This window comes from Conger conger, chromosome 8 (genome assembly GCF_963514075.1).
Source record: "Conger conger chromosome 8, fConCon1.1, whole genome shotgun sequence".
Taxonomy (NCBI): Eukaryota; Metazoa; Chordata; class Actinopteri; order Anguilliformes; family Congridae; genus Conger; species Conger conger.
Window position 1 is genome coordinate 61,907,529 of NC_083767.1, and position 16,867 is coordinate 61,924,395.

General features: G+C 43.1%; 1 protein-coding gene across 1 annotated transcript in view; it reads left to right on the top strand.

Annotated features, from left to right (window-relative positions):
- pkp2 (plakophilin 2) overlaps window positions 1–10,255 on the top strand; it is a 29,734-nt gene extending 19,479 nt beyond the window's left edge. Inside the window, exons 7-13 of the mRNA XM_061252127.1 lie at window positions 3,261–3,378; window positions 4,030–4,191; window positions 4,787–4,963; window positions 5,761–5,914; window positions 6,777–6,969; window positions 8,201–8,288; window positions 8,530–10,255. Of these exons, the coding sequence (XP_061108111.1) occupies window positions 3,261–3,378; window positions 4,030–4,191; window positions 4,787–4,963; window positions 5,761–5,914; window positions 6,777–6,969; window positions 8,201–8,288; window positions 8,530–8,598 (961 nt within the window). The 3' untranslated portion in view covers window positions 8,599–10,255. The remainder of the gene's footprint in view (window positions 1–3,260; window positions 3,379–4,029; window positions 4,192–4,786; window positions 4,964–5,760; window positions 5,915–6,776; window positions 6,970–8,200; window positions 8,289–8,529) is intronic.
- The last annotated feature ends 6,612 nt before the right edge of the window (window positions 10,256–16,867 follow it).

The window sequence follows — 16,867 nt, forward strand, 5'->3', positions numbered from 1 at the left end:
AATGTCAGACAAGGGAAGAAATGTGACCTAAGTGACTTTGACCGTAGAATGATTGTTGGTGGCAGACAGGGTGGTTTGAGTACTTCAGAAATTGCTGATCTCACGCACAACAGTCTCTAGGGATTGCATCCAGTGAGCACCAGTTAAACGCATTGTTAATGAGAGGTCAGAAGAGAAGGGCCAGACTGGTCAAAGCTGACATGAAGGTGACCGTCACGCAAATAACCACACATTACAGCAGCGGTATGCAGAAGAGCATTTCCGAACATGGACCTTTATGTGGATAGGCTACAGCAGCAGAAGACGTAATGAGTCTAAAAGAGGAAAAGTCTAATAAATTCCTAATAAAGTGCTCACTGAGTGTATGTTTTTGTGTGTGTTTGAGATCTTTCCTCTGATCATGATTCACGTTGCGCATGATGACAGGACGAGTCCAATAAAGGGGGGGGCATCACCATTGCGATACAGGAGTGGCATCCTCTTCCACACTGAGCAGGGGTGGAGCTTTGGCCAGGTGCCAGGACTCCCGGATTCAAATGAAAACAGCTTTGTTGTGAGATATGGTTACCTAGCAACCTGTCAGCCGAGAACCTTGTAGCATAAATAATTAACTGCCCTTTACTTCCTGATGTCTGACATACAAACCGCCTCACCGGGAGGGATGTCAGTGAATTTTTCATAAACACATTTTTTTCCACACCTGGCTATCATTAAGAGCGGTAGGTTTCAGAGCTGTGCAGCTCGTTGTAATGCAGTCTGTTTTCTCCCAGACACAACTTCCATCACAGAACTACAATGTCCGAACAAGCGTTTTAGTCTTGTATTTTTTTTCTCAAGTAGAAAATATTTTCTTGTTTTAAGTTGACATCTTACTTAGTGGGCAAGTACACAGGTAATTATTAGGTAACTACTTTTATTTCAGTGGTAAGAACTATGAAACAAAGTCATTAAGTACCATATGTAAGTACTATTTAAGTAGTTTTACAGCCCGTTTTATAGGACATACCACTGAAATCTAAATAGAATCGTTACCTAATAAGTACCTGGTATTTACCCAGTAAGTACTATGTAAATAAGGCTATCAGGTAAAGCGCTACAACATTTATTTTCTTGTTCCAGTGACAGATCTTGAAATGAGTCTTGAAATGAGTTTGTCTTTCCGCATTGACAATATTTTTATCTCATTTTGCAAAAATGTAAAAGAAACAAGATCTTAAGATTAAAATACTAGTATTATTACAGTCTTTAGATTTCCATGTGCCATCGTCTCTTTAGAATGGTTGCTGTGTCCCCTTGTTTCTCTTTGATGGCACAGATATCAGCAATTTCTGCTCCACATCTCCAACATATTTTGTGTTTCTGAAAATATGTACGCATGCAAGAAAGGCATGTGTTCACATACAGAGGAGGAACAATTCAGGAAGAAGTCATCCAGTATCGGTCAAATAGACACAACACAAAATAGGAGGGTTTAAAAAAAAGACTTTTCTCCTTTTATCTCGCAGGTCTTGTGGCGATCACCTTGATGGTGACGCTCGTATGTTTTATCTGCGCACTTGTGAGATTCCATCTATTAATCTACTTGCTATGAAGCATAGTTTGTATGCAAGTAGTTTGTGTGAAGTATACTTTGTATGTAAGCTTCTGATAAAATTACAACACTGTGAGGAGTAATTGATTAATCGGAATGTATTGGTCCGTTTGGTTGGGGAGAGTGTAGTGTAGAGAGTACATGGTATCAAGTCATAAAACTGAAGTGTTTGATGAATGATTATTATTCATGATCGAGCTCCAGCTGTGGTGCGGTCTGGAATAACCTGAAAGACGATCTGTCCACAGATCCCTGCTGGCTGAGGAGCTGTGTTCGTTTTAAAAGCGGTCACACAGGTAATATATTACACATGAGTCAGGGCTTACCCACAATGCAGTTGGCGATGTGAAAGCCCCTTTGGGGCCTGGGTTTGTGCCGGTCGGGGCGTGGCAGGATATGGTATCGGTGGGAAAAGAAAGAGCAGAGCCACGGGGCAGGCAGCACAGGGCAGGAAGCATGGGGCAGGAAGCACGGGGCAGGTAGCACGGGGCAGGAAGCACGGGGCAGGAAGCACGGGGCAGGAAGCACGGAGCAGGCAGCATGGGGCAGGCAGCACGGGCCTGGCATTCGGGCACTGCTCTCGCTCGTCCAGCTGGAACACCTCTGGGTGTCCTGGGTGCCCCACGGTGGTGGGATGACCTTCCAGTGGATGTCAGAGTCTTTGACCATGTTCAAGCGCAGACTGAGAACTCACCTCTGCAGGCTGCACTTTTCTCTCCCTACCTCACTACTATAATTAGCCACATGCATACCATAGATTCTAATAGCACTTAGGTATAGTTATTGAAGTATTTGGGGTATTCTAGCTGCCAACCGTGGTAAGCTAGATGGTAACTCTTCAAGGGTTCAAGTTTTATCTGTATGGTCACGCTAGGACTCGGAACCGTACTGTACCCTAGGGTCCTCTTCTTGTCCCCGTGTTCGATCTGTACTTCGTTGTACGTCGCTCTGGATAAGAGTGTCTGCTAAATGCCTTGTAATGTAATGTTCTAATCATGAAATGCACAAACCACAAGCTCAGCCATGTAGCCGAGACCTTACAGGTTAAAGCGGTTTTGGTAACTTTCATTGGGAGTTCAGAGCAGGGAGATGAAGCGGGTTCCTTCCTTTGCCGAGACTGAGTGGCACTAGTTTACCGGGCGTCTCCGTGGGTTCTGCTGCATTAGCTTCTTAAGGCCATGTCATAGTAAATGTGTTTTTGAACATAATGCTACAGGTACAGTAGTGTTGGCTTGAGGGGCACTTTACCCTGCCTCTTCCAGGGACCTGCAGCACCAAGCTTTTTTTAACTGATGTTGTGTCTAAGACAACGTGAAAGGTATATGTTTTGTGTGTGAAATGTGGCAGACTACTACACTACACTACTACATGATGTTTGGCACAAAGATGATGTCAGATTTTTCTTGATTTCAGATTTGTCATCAAGCAAACAATTCACATGTAGCTAAATTAGCAACGTATCAGCTTTTAGTGAAAGGATTACTCATACGTTTTGGTTTCACCGTGTAGAACGTAGAGCACGTTTTTTTTTTTTTATACACAGTCCCCGCCCCCACCGTTACAGCGGTGTCCCGCATTGTATATGTGTTTGTCCCAAACATTATGGGGAGCGCACTACGTATATAAGCAAGCTGTGGCTAAACTGTGGCCTTTTTTTTTTTAATGGCAGGAACATGAGCTCAGCCGGACCGGAGGGGCGGAAGGTGATGCGTGAGTGTGAGACCCTCATCGACTCACTGGTGCACTATATCCGTGGAACCATCGCGGACTATATACCCGACGACAAGGTACCCCAAACATACCATCGCCGCACCTGGGCTTCTGATGGAAATAAACCTGCTTGTGTGTATAATCCTAAAATGTTACCCCGCTGGAAAAAAAAACTGCTCAAAGCCTAGGTTTGGAAAAAACACAGCTAGGTCCGCTGGCATTTCAAGCTGGTCACAGCTTGATTTAACACCAGGGTTACACTCTCACTTCGAGCTGTTCCTGGGTTTCAGATTTTAAAAAAATACATCTCACAAAGATGCCTTTTGCAGTTTGTTTTTAAAGGAGTAATCTGTCAAGAAATGAATTCTTTATTATTTTTAAAATTCTACACAGGCAGGAACACTCCAAACAGATGTAAAAGTCAATCAGTCCGATATGCCAGATTGTATGCATGTAAAATATAGCATAACCTTCCTTCTCAGGAGCAATCTTTGATCATTGTATTAATTTATGGATTGTTCATAAGAAGAGAAGTGTATTCTCATTTTCTCAAGGATATTTAAGTCTTATACCTTTTCCTCCATCCCTCACTGGAGCTCTAAAATAAAAAATAAAAAGTAATTTGATTCAAAGCCCAAACGCACCCGGTATCTGCACTCTGCTTCCAGGAGAGACGCCATTTTGTTAATATCGTCTCTCCCCCAACCCCCCCCCCCCCCCCCCCCCAGTCCACAGAGAATTGTGTCTGCATTCTGCACAACCTCACCTACCAGATGGAGGCCGAGCTTCCGGAGAAGTACACCATTAAGATCACCGACCCGCAGGAGAGCCCGATCGCCCGGCCCAAAACGCCGGGCTGCTTCGGAATGCGCAGCAGTAAGGTTCTGGAGGTACGGGGCAGGGAGGGGAACACTCGAACAGCAGTAAGGTTCTGGAGGTACGGGGCAGGGAGGGGAACACTCGAACAGCAGTAAGGTTCTGGAGGTACGGGGCAGGGAGGGGAACACTCGAACAGCAGTAAGGTTCTGGAGGTACGGGGCAGGGAGGGGAACACTCGAACAGCAGTAAGGTTCTGGAGGTACGGGGCAGGGAGGGGAACACTCGAACAGCAGTAAGGTTCTGGAGGTACAGGGAAGGGAGGGGAGCACTCAAACAGCACAGCAAAGGAGGCCATTTTGTTGTTTTATGAGACCCAGAGGAAAAAAAACTCCTGGGTCTCATTAAATACTTTCACCACAGCATGTTTGTATCTTCCAAGACACTTGTATTAATGTCAAAACAATGTAAAACACTTAGCTTTGGATTGTTTTGACATTGTAAGTGTCTTGGATGACAAATACATGTTTCAGTGAAAATATTTTGTCTGGATTATTCAGATTAATTCAGATTAGTCATTATAACACTGTTGAGACTGTATGAATGTATGTCCTTATGGTGTTGAGTATTCGTAGTCATCGTCCTGAATCCAGGAATGTGTTCTTTTAGCGTTTGGAGAAAGAAGGCCCCCTATTGGAGGAGAAGAGTAACCCCAGGGGCGTGGAGTGGCTATGGTGCCCAATCACAGTGCGGATGTACCTGTCACTCATGGCTCGCAGTTCCCGTCGCTACAGCAAGGAGGCAGCACTGGGCGCCCTGCAGAACGTTACCGCGGGAAACGGGAAGGTAATGGAAACCTGGAGAAAACACTGGCAGCATCAACAGACAGGGAAGTGTGTGTGACACAGAATTAACCCATTACACATGGGTCCGGTTTCCACAGACACAGATTCAGCCTAGTACTAGACTAAACTACATTTTGAACGGAGATTCTCCGTACAAAACTCAATTTAGTCTAGGACTAAACTTAATCTGTGTCTGTGAAACCGGCCGCAATGTATGTTCCGATGTAACTGCAGTGACTAGTGAGCCACAAGTACAGGAAGCAAGTCTAATCTCACATCTTTTTTCCACAATCAAAATCCTACCCACGTGTGTCGCTTTAGTTTTTGTTTGTTTTGTTTGCTTAATAAAGTGGAGCTGGACTGAACTTTGACCATGGTGGTTCACGGAGGTGATAACCACCTGCTTCTTCTTTTGGTCAAGCCTGTGTTTGTTCATCAATGTTCTCGCTAGCCTATTAAATGATTAACTACTAAAACCACACATTTCACCCAGATTTTAACCAAAGCTTTTCACAAATTCTGTAGGAAAAGCTTTGGTTAAAATCAGGGTGAAATGTTGCATATGTGCAAAGCTTATGCCATTTATTTAGATGTCCTTATGGCCTTTCCTTAAAATCACCGTTCCTTAAATTCACTGAAGCACAGTCGCCATCCGACACAAGCTGTGTGTGTTTGTGTACTGTAAGCGTGGGTGTGGGTGGATTTCACGTGCATCTGCTTGTGGATATGAGCAGGAGTGTCTTATCTCCCTTTGGCGAATCAAGAGTTGTGACGGGTGGTTTGGGGTTTGATTGACAGGTGTCCCATGCAATGGCCTGCACCATAGTGAAGAAGGAGGGCGGGCTCCAGCAGGTGAAGAAGATCCTACAGGAAGACGAGTTGGTAGTGAAGAGGACAGCCGTGTCTCTGCTCCGGAACATCTCCCATTACGAGGAGCTGCACTCCGACATAGGTACGCTACCCACAATGCCCTGGGGCTCCTAAAGCCGTCAAAGCCCGTTGAAGAACATTGAGGAAACATATCCTTCAACCCAGAAACCATAGCAAAACGTTTTCCTATTCGACGTGCCCCAGCGTACGTCAAATACATACGCTCCACGTACAACTGAGAGTGAAAGCACCCCTGACATGTCTGAATGTGAACAAATGAATTAACATCCTCCTTCTTGAAAAGGAATTAAAACCATTTAAGGAAAACAAACAAATGAACCTGGGACAAAGGCGTCATTGGTTCAAATACATTTTCTACGCTTTCCTGAGCATTTCTGGTGTATTGAAACCTATGAAATACTGTCAAAAAGTGCAAACCCCACCGGCCCTGAGCAAGGCCCTTAACCCCACATTGCTCCAGGGGCTCCCTGCTTAGTCTTATCAACTGTAAGTCACTTTGGATAAAAGTGTCAGCTAAATAAGAAATTAAACTTTCTTCAGGGCAACATTAGCCCAGGAGGTAAGAGAAGTCTTCTGGCAGTCTGCAGGGTGCCGCTTCAAAACCCCTCCCTGGGTGTGTCAAAGTGTCCCTGAGCAAGACACCTAACTCCAAATTGCTCCCAACAAGCTGATTGGCACCTTGCATGGCAGTCAATCACTGTTGGTGTGTGGGTATAATTGTGTTTGTGTGTGAATGGGTGAATTGGTGAATGAGAGGCATCAATTGTAATGTGCTTTGGATATAAGCGCAATATAAATGCAGTCCATTTACCATTTTTTAACTTTTCGGTCCAGAAACCACACCTTGCAGACTTTTATGGAAATGTATGGGCAGCGAATTGGAGCTCTCTCTCTCTCTCATTCACACTCTCTCTCACTCACAGTGCACCAGGTATTACCGGAGCTGGTGGCCATGCTACCAGAGCTTGACAGCAGTGAGGAGACACCAGTGGAGGTGACAGTGTCTCTGTGCAACATCCTCCTCAACCTCAGCCAGAACCAGCCCCAACACGCCCGCGCCATCCTCAACACCGGCGGCCTCAAAAAGATCATCGCCATCAGCGCCAAGGACTTCGGGTCAGACTTCCATTCGCCTCCATCCCACAGGGACCAGTCTTAACACCAGACCTCTCAAAGTTTCACAGAGACCAGTCTAACACCAGACCTCTCAAAGTTTCACAGAGACCAGTCTAACACCAGACCTCTCAAAGTTTCACAGAGACCAGTCTAACACCAGACCTCTCAAAGTTTCACAGAGACCAGTCTAACACCAGACCTCTCAAAGTCTTATAGGGACCAGTCTAACACCAGACCTCTCAAAGTCTTATAGGGACCAGTCTAACACCAGACCTCTCAAAGTTTCACAGAGACCAGTCTAACACCAGACCTCTCAAAGTCTTATAGGGACTTTATAGGGAAATTATTCTTCTCTCCATGGTAAATGGATTATATAGCATTTCATCCAAAGCGCTGTACAATTGATGCCTCTCATTTGCCGATCACACATACTCACACACCAATGGTGACAGGCTGCCATGCAAGGTACCAATCAGATCACCGGGAGCAATTGGCGGTCAGGTGTCTTGCTCAGGGGCTTCTTGTGTTTCACTGCAGTTTGAAAAGAAGTGTAGGTGCATTACGCCACCTACTGGAGTGGAGGGTGCTAGCTGCACAATCACTCGGGTCGCGGACAGTGACTGTCCCGAGCTGTTCCGAATATTCAAAGGTTATGAAAGAACTTAAACGTGTTCAACATCTTTGACAATTGAGCAAGAGATTGACTCTAAAAAAAACAACAACATACACAGGGGACCTCAGGATTGAAGCCTGATTTAGACTCTTATGTTTGAGAAGCACTGGCCTCAATAAGGGCACAGACTAAAAGGTTTGGATCACACTTTGCAATAAAGGTACATGAATTGCCATTAACTAATGTAGTTGTTAAAATTAATTTATGTACAAATACATTAAGTATGAAATGAACTTTTCATTACTTAATGTATATAACTTAACTAATGTTTTAGTTACATGAATATTTATACTTTAGTTAATACCAATTAATGTAATCTTACTGTAAAGGTCATATATGTGATTTGAACGTTCTTAACTGAACATTCTAATGCTGATGACAATCACTACCGGTGTTTAAACACAATTCAGTTCTAAAACACTGACTTGTTTAAAATAAATATGTAAGTACATTAAAAAAACATTACAAAAAAACCAACACTCTTTAAAGGGTTTTGATGCCTGCACTCAGCACTGGTTCTGCCCTGTCAGATGGACTCTCTCACTTTCTCTCTCACAGGAACATGCCCTCCAGAGAGAGTCAGGCTGCCAGTCTCCTGCTGTATGCCCTGTGGAGACACACAGACCTGCACGGGGCCTACAAAAAGGTGGGGCCCCTGTGTGTGAAACACACACGTGTAATAAAGTGTGTCACTGCAGTGCCTTACCGCTCACACACAATGTTCCCCTGTGGTGGAGTGGATTGGGTTGGGATATTTTTTCATTTTATATCTGGAATTATATTTGTTGTATAGATTTGTTTTCCCTTCCCCTTTTCATTGTGTGTGCCAGTATCATGTGTTTGTGTGTGTGTGTGTGTTAATGTTCCTTGTTTTGTTTTTTATTCAGGCGGGATACAAGAAACCAGCTTTTGTCAACAGCAGGACGACCAAAGCGATACATTTACTCCAATCATAGGAGGAGTTAGCAGAACTGACACATATTGGGATCTCTCTAAATTTTGTATCGTATTCTACTCTCTGTCTGTCAAAAACCTTTGGGCTGTCGCAAGCAGGAAACTCCCAGCTATTTCATTTCTATTTACCCATTTCTGTGTATGTAATATTATTGGATTTTTATGAGCATTTCCCTTTTTTGAGGGAAAAAAATGTGACTGTCCAAAAAAAAAAAGGTCTGCTACATGCCTGAGATAATGTACAATGAATGCAGCACAGCTTTGTGGGAATATCGCTGTCAATCATCATATTAATTAGCACACATTTGCCAAAAATGGCATCCTATATTCCCCAATTTAGTGGGAATTTACCATTACAATGTCTTATATTCATCCAAGTAAATCTTAAATTTATTCTGAAATATTGAAATACAGTGGCTCCCCCACACCACCAAGTGGCGGAAGAGGACAACACCATGAAGAGGGAAACGAGTTTTAATACTCTCCCACGCTGTTAGGTTATTAAAGGCGAGCTGTATTCATTTTGAAAGTCATTGTGATGTACAGTATACATTAAATCGAGGGAAGCTCCTTCTCCTTTGAATAGATTAACTGAATCCCCTGACACTGACACTGCTGCTGTTCACAGAACGAAAGATCTCCCTCCTAAAAGCATGATAACCAATCACAAGTCAAAATCAGACTCCACCTTAGTGAGCAGGCTGGTTCCTCCAGAACTCCACACGATTGGCTGATTAGATAATTGCATGAAGCTGGTGTACTGGTGTTCCTAATAAAGAGCACGGTGGGTGTATGTGCATGTACCAGTAAGATATTCCCAGAAGGCCACTTTCCCGGCCTGGATCGGTGTTATTGACAATACTTTTGTTATTGACAGACTGCCGGATGTGGCCGATTGTAATCGGTGCACCGAACTAAGACAGGTGCCAGTAAAGATGACAGGATGTGAGTAGAAAATAGAGGAAATGCCTTTGCCGTTCAGGACTGGATTAATGACTCTGCTAGCATCTGACTGACAGAGAACCCGACGGGTTCATTGCACACTGGGCAGCTTCCATTAAGAGGTTAATGTCCCAGTGTTTGAAATACATTTTCCGTCGTAATTAAATGTTGGTACACTCCAGCAACGATACTAATATGTAACTAAGGGGGCTATTTTCACCAAAATGTTTCACAAATTTATAAATGCATTTTATTTTTCTTTAATCGTCACACACACATGACCTGGCTTGTCTGTTCAGTGTGCGTGAGAGCGCTTAAGGGCAGCGTACAGCAGGCTCGTTTCGTTTGAACTGAGTCCATGTGTTCAAACTGAAAAAAGGAGGGAAAGTTTGCCAAAAGATTGGTGTGAACAGAAAAGATAAGTGTTTCAATCATGTTTTTGTTACTGCCATTTGAGTAATCTGTTTTTTTTGTTATTGTAATATACATCTTGGCTTGCTGACAGATATATTGTATAATCTGCCAATGCATTTGCATTAGCTTTAAAATGAATGTATTTTGTCTCTTGCACTGTGATCATGTGAATGTATACACACATTACCGTTTCATTAGCTACTCTTTGCACAACATGTACCTTTTCTGCAAACAACTGCTTTATATGAATATGACATTTAATGAATGCCTGTTAGACATATTTTAATAAAATGCCTGTGTGTACAGCTATGTTTGTATTGAAATCATTTTGTACTGAAATAAAAATGGAAAAGACCAACGTGGTGTGGGCTACATGTTTTTGTTCAGTGTAGTAGGACTGTTTTGGAGGGAAAACCGACACACAGGGCCAAGGCTGGGGAACACTGATGTGTACGATTCTGTTCACATTAAATTATCCTCCTGATCGTATACGTAGAAAATGCTAATTCATGTAGGAAATTTGCTTAAATAAATGGAAACACAATGTATGTTCAAGGAATGCATACATCTCTGACTGTGTGTGTGTGTGTGTGTGTGTGTGTGTATAAACGCGACAGGAAGCAGTTGTTTGTTTAAACTCTTTATACAGACCGCCAGTGCGTGCCGGCCAGCCCAGGTGTGTGCAGGGCTGATGAACAGGAGGCGTTAAGTGCTACGTCTTCAACAGAAACGCACAAAAACAAACAAAAAACTAATGATAGGAAAGCACAGGGGGGGGAGGGGGGTGGGAACAGCCAGAGGGCCCCAAACCTCTCACCCTACCTACACCAACACAGCACATACTGAGGGCATACACACCTTTGCCCCCCCCCCCAAAAAAAAAGGTACAAAGAGAAATACCCCCCAAAAAATTAGAATTTGCATGCACTCTATAAGGAGAAATACTAAGATGGACAAACAGGAACTAAAGGGTCTGTCTAAAAACACCATCCAGGCTAAGGCCAGCTAGCGTAGTAAAACACCATCCAGGCTAAGGCCAGCTAGCGTAGTAAAACACCATCCAGGCTAAGGCCAGCTAGCGTAGTAAAACACCATCCAGGCTAAGGCCAGCTAGCGTAGTAAAACACCATCCAGGCTAAGGCCAGCTAGCATAGTAAAACACCATCCAGGCTAAGGCCAGCTAGCATAGTAAAACACCATCCAGGCTAAGGCCAGCTAGCATAGTAAAACACCATCCAGGCTAAGGCCAGCTAGCATAGTAAAACACCATCCAGGCTAAGGCCAGCTAGCATAGTAAAACACCATCCAGGCTAAGGCCAGCTAGCGTAGTAAAACACCATCCAGGCTAAGGCCAGCTAGCGTAGTAAAACACCATCCAGGCTAAGGCCAGCTAGCGTAGTAAAACACCATCCAGGCTAAGGCCAGCTAGCATAGTAAAACACCATCCAGGCTAAGGCCAGCTAGCATAGTAAAACACCATCCAGGCTAAGGCCAGCTAGCATAGTAAAACACCATCCAGGCTAAGGCCAGCTAGCGTAGTAAAACACCATCCAGGCTAAGGCCAGCTAGCATAGTAAAACACCATCCAGGCTAAGGCCAGCTAGCGTAGTAAAACACCATCCAGGCTAAGGCCAGCTAGCGTAGTAAAACACCATCCAGGCTAAGGCCAGCTAGCATAGTAAAACACCATCCAGGCTAAGGCCAGCTAGCGTAGTAAAACACCATCCAGGCTAAGGCCAGCTAGCATAGTAAAACACCATCCAGGCTAAGGCCAGCTAGCGTAGTAAAACACCATCGACAAGTTCCCCGCTCGGTTCAGGGGCTCCAAATAAGACTCACATTTCAGACTCCACTCGATACTCGATGAACAAGAAAGCTCAGCTGAGAATGAAGCACACGCTCACTCTGAGGCAGCCGAGCGCCCGTAGGGTAACACGGATACAGTACTTTGATTAAGAAAGGTTATCGCGTTTTCACGGACACGCTTTCCGCAGGAGGTCGACCTCTATGGCACATTCTAAAGAGCAGTGGTGGGGAAAAGTCATTCATAAACACCTGATGCACTGTAAATTGGAAATATAAAGAATACATCTGAATGTCAAAATATATACTGTATTTAATTAGGATATACAGTGGGGTCCAAAAGTCTGAGACCATATTGAAAATCTGGGGGGGGGGGGGGCCCTGCAAAAATAAACAAAGTTTTAGGATTTCAAAAATTCTGCACAATCCACAATCACCTGACCTCAACCCCACTGACAATCACCTGACCTCAACCCCAGTGAATATTTATGGGGGCACTTCAAGACTGACAAAAGCCAAGCATTCAGTAACATCACAAGGTGCTCTTTGGAACATTGTCAGGCTGGAATAACATGGATCCTGTGGAGTCTGTGCCAGCTCCAGAGCACACTGCCATTAAAGCAAAAGGGGGGCATACCAAATACAAGAAATTCTGAAATTCATGTATATTTTTCAAAGATTCAACTTTTCACTCCAATTGTTATGCTGGTAATATAAATTGTAATTTAAAAGTTTGCATTAAATTAGAAAAGAATGCAAAATAGAAACATTTTCACTGGTAGTCTCAGACTTTTGGTCAAAAGATGTACATGAAAGATGACAGATCCAAATTTCAGCTTTTATTTCTTGGTATTGTATCAGACGACCCAGTTGTTAGGTTAGAAAAGGCATTGACATGCGTTTCCTGGATGGGTCCTGAATGACTACTCTTGGTTTTAGCCTTGAATTTTGCCTGTGAAGACTGCATTTGTGTTAGAAAAGATAAGCCGACATGAAGGCCAGAAAGCTGTCTTTGGAAGAAAAGCAAGCTATTTTGAAGGTTAGAACAAAACATCAGTCAGTGACATTATAGACAATCTCCACAGGGGAGGGGTGAAGGTATCTCAATCAACCGTTCGTAGAAAACTTAGAGAGCAGCAATATATACCACAAGATGCAAACCACTCACCTGTAGTAGGAATCGGAAGGCAAGATTTTTTTATGGACCGATGAAACCAAGATTAACCTCTAAAGTGATGGAAAGGCCAAAGTGTGGAGAAAGAAGGGGTCTGCTTATGATCTAAAACATACAGGCCCATCTGTTAAGCAGGGTGGAGGAAGTGTCATGGCTTGGGCTTGCATGGCTGCTTCTGGAGAGGGCTCACTAATCTTTATTGATGGATTTATTAACTCATGATGGATGAATTCAGAAGTCTATAAAAACATACTGTCTGCCAACTTACGGAGAAATGCATCCTAAGTAATTGGGAGGAAGTTCATCATGCAGCAAGACAATGACATCTAGGAGGAAATACCAGGAAATAAAAGCTGAAATTCTGAACTCTTATCTCAGGTTCATCTATTTATCTCAAACTCAAATGTATTCAGTGTATTGCAAAAACAAAGGAATTGTGTGTGTGTGTGTGTGTGTGTGTGTGTGTGTGTGTGTGCATGTGCAAGAGAGTGCGTATGGGTGTATGAGAGTGTGTGTGCGAGAGAGAGCATGTATGCGTGTGAGTGAGCACGCTAGAGAGTGTGTACGTGTGTGAGAGAGTGAGAGAGAGAGAGAGAGAGAGAGAGCTCCAATTCGCTGCCCATACATTTCCATAAAAGTCGGCAAGGTGTGGTTTCCGGACCTTCATGAAAGCAGCAGCTCTGAAATGTCACAAGGCACATTGGAAGCTCAGGTTTTGTGATCCAACGGCAGCACGCCATCATAACAGCCATAAATAAGAAACTGAAACCAGATTAAACCAGGAGCCACAAAGTTGAATGTGGCTCATTTCAAATGGCGGTTAACTGACTAGCACGGCCCAGAACGCCATGAAAGTTCTGCGATTGCTTGTGACACAGAAACCGTCAAAATGCTTCACTGTAACAACCAAAATCATTTTCTTTCACGTTTAAATAGATTATGTTATTGCGTAGGAACTAGGCTAGCTAGCTCCATTAGCGGCATTCATTTTATTCAGCCAAACTATTCAGCTACTAACTTTAGCCTAGTTAATGGAGCGGGTCAATAACATGACATGTTAACTCCTGTGGAATAAATCTTGTGGAATACTGAAATAAGAATTCCTCCAGGAAGTGGAGATGGTCCATGCAGCAGGGAGGACAGCTGACAGGAGTAGCCGTGCCTTAATGCAAGTACAGCCAGTCAGGTCCCCATATAGCTATAAATACGTGTTAAGATCGCTTCACACCGTAATAATGGCGTCTTCCTTATTTCTCCACTCCACAGCGCAAAAAAAAAAACAAAAAACCAAAAAAACCTTGACACTGTTAAGAGTGTTCTTTTTCTATTTTTAAACAAAGTTTGGACTTAGTTTTAGGAGAAAAATCATTAGAAACACAAATAAATGAATTTCAGCATAGCCATCCTCTGGCAGTATTTTTGCATTTCTTTTTAACTCACTCAACATTCGACTCCACATTTTTATTTGCGTTTCCTTTGTAAAGCGTCATTGTGACAGGCACAAAAAAAAAAAAAAAAAAACTATCAGGCATGCGTTCAAGACAGCGAACGTTGACGGCAAACTACATTTGCAACAAACTGCTGCCGAACGACTTTAAATGAACATTCCATTTAATTCGCCACCAATGCCTCTAATCTAAAAGAATGCGATTTACGTTACAATGCCAGCTAGTTGATTTATTTCTTACCTGCGATTTTTTTTTTTGTAAAAGGCAAGAACAAATATTACACTGATTGACGTGGATTATAACAGCCAAATAATTGTCAACTTTTTCTCTGCGTTTTCCCCACCAGCAGCCATTTTTGTTCGCCACGCACTTTTTCAAACTTGTCTATCGTTAGCTAACGTTCGTGGCAAAAAGGGAAAAAATTGAAAGCGCTGGTGAACGTTAGCTAACGTTTGCCATCTTGAACGTACGCTTGGATTGTGCAGAGTAGCATCTCAAGGTCAAAACACTGCAGCACCCAGAATGCATTGCAGTTCTCTTGGTGACACAGCAGATTAATCTTAGTGGCGCACTGGTTTACAAATTTGATAATGAATTGTATGAATTGCTTTTGGCTGTCCTCACAGTAATATACCTGTATAACAAGTGATATATTTCAATATGCAAATACTGACACATAATTATGGATAATGTTTTAAGATGTCCCAAAAGGGCCACATACTGTATGTATGTTGAAATGTGTTATTTTTGCTATATATTCAAGGCATTTTGATTTGAGATCAAAAGATGAATATGAGACAAATGTATGTATACAAATGTAACAGCTTGCATGCCATACTGTTTTTATGTGTACAGTAAATGTTTTGTCATATAGTTTAGTTATGGATGTGATGCTTTAACTTGTGGAAGAACCTATGCACTTGTAAATCGCTTTGGATTAAAAGCGTCTGCCAAATGACTAAAATGTAAAATATAAATATATTTCTTTATGATGTCATACACCACTATAAAGACCAGAGGGTAAACTCTGGGTAAAATACAACTAATCTGTAAACTGAGAGGAATTCATGTAGAAGGATAGCACAAGTAGAGCCATTTGGAAAGTCTTGAAAAATAAACACCGCACAGAAGGGCAAAGGAAGACGGCTGCAGTTGATGAGAAATGAATCCAGCAGCAGTCCCAGAGGGCAGGGGTGGAAATATCACAAGACACCGCACACAGGGAAGAGAAGCTACACATCTTCATCAGCCCCAAAAATCAAAAGGCCAGATTACAAGAAAAAAAAAAATTATATATAATATATATATATACACACAAAAGCCAAAAGGGATATAGAACAAAGCTTTTGAGCAGATAACAAAATGAACTTTTATCAAAACGATGGAAAGGCGAAGGTGCGGAGAGAGCAAGGAGCAGCCTGTGACCCAAAGCATCCCTTTCAGCTGTGAAACATGAAGGGGGGGGGGGGGGCACCAGGGCACGGGCCCCTTCTGGACAGGCTCACTCAGAGGAAAAGGGAGGAGTCCCTGCCTTCTACTTCTCACTCCTAGAAGGAACATTTAACGGGTTGGAATGTCCTTAAATCTGGTGGGACCTAGATTGAATTCCAGGGCAGGAGCGAGGGAGAGGAAAAAGAGGAGAAAAATAAAGGGCTTGGAATGATCCCACTGCGTACGCAAGCATTCATCAGTGGGGATGAGTGGGGATGAGAGGGAATGAGTGGGAATGAGAGGGAATGCACAAACAAGCGCAAACTGAAGACGCACCTCTTCAAGCAGCACCTCTCCCCATCCCTCCCTACCTCCCTGTGAACCTTAATTGTTGTCTTTGTGATTTACGTAGTGTTTCGGTATATTTAGTTGGCTAGGTAAGCAGTATTTGGATAGTTAAGATTGGTCACTTTTGCTTTGTTGTTTGTTTATTTGTTGTACGGGTAGCAATTGAAATTGTACTTCCCTCTAGGGTCTTTCAGCGCACTTACCCCTGGTTATGGATATGCACTTTGTTGTACGTCGCTCTGGATAAGAGCGTCTGCCAAATGCCAATAATGTAATGTAATGTAATGGAATGAGTGGGAATGAGTGGGAATGAGAGGGAGGCTCAGGATTGGCCACAAACCCCCGAAAACAAAGATAAACTGAAGTGGCTGCAGTGAAGATCAAATACCCAAGATTGGGTGAGGTCAGTGGGTCGTAGACTTGATGCAGTAATTGGATTGTATAAGGGCAAATATGTGACTACTGCTTTCATTTCCTTAAAAATGAATCCCTCAACATAATTTAATTTTGCACCGCTGAAAATGGGTGACTCGGCAGAAAAACTGATTGTGTTAAATGCTGAAATAAATGTGCATATGAAATAAAAGCCGATTGTGCTTTTGTCTCAGTCATCTTTTGAGCCCAAATCCAAATTCCTTACATATGTAGCAAAAATGATATATACACACACATACACACACACACACACACACACACACACACACACACATA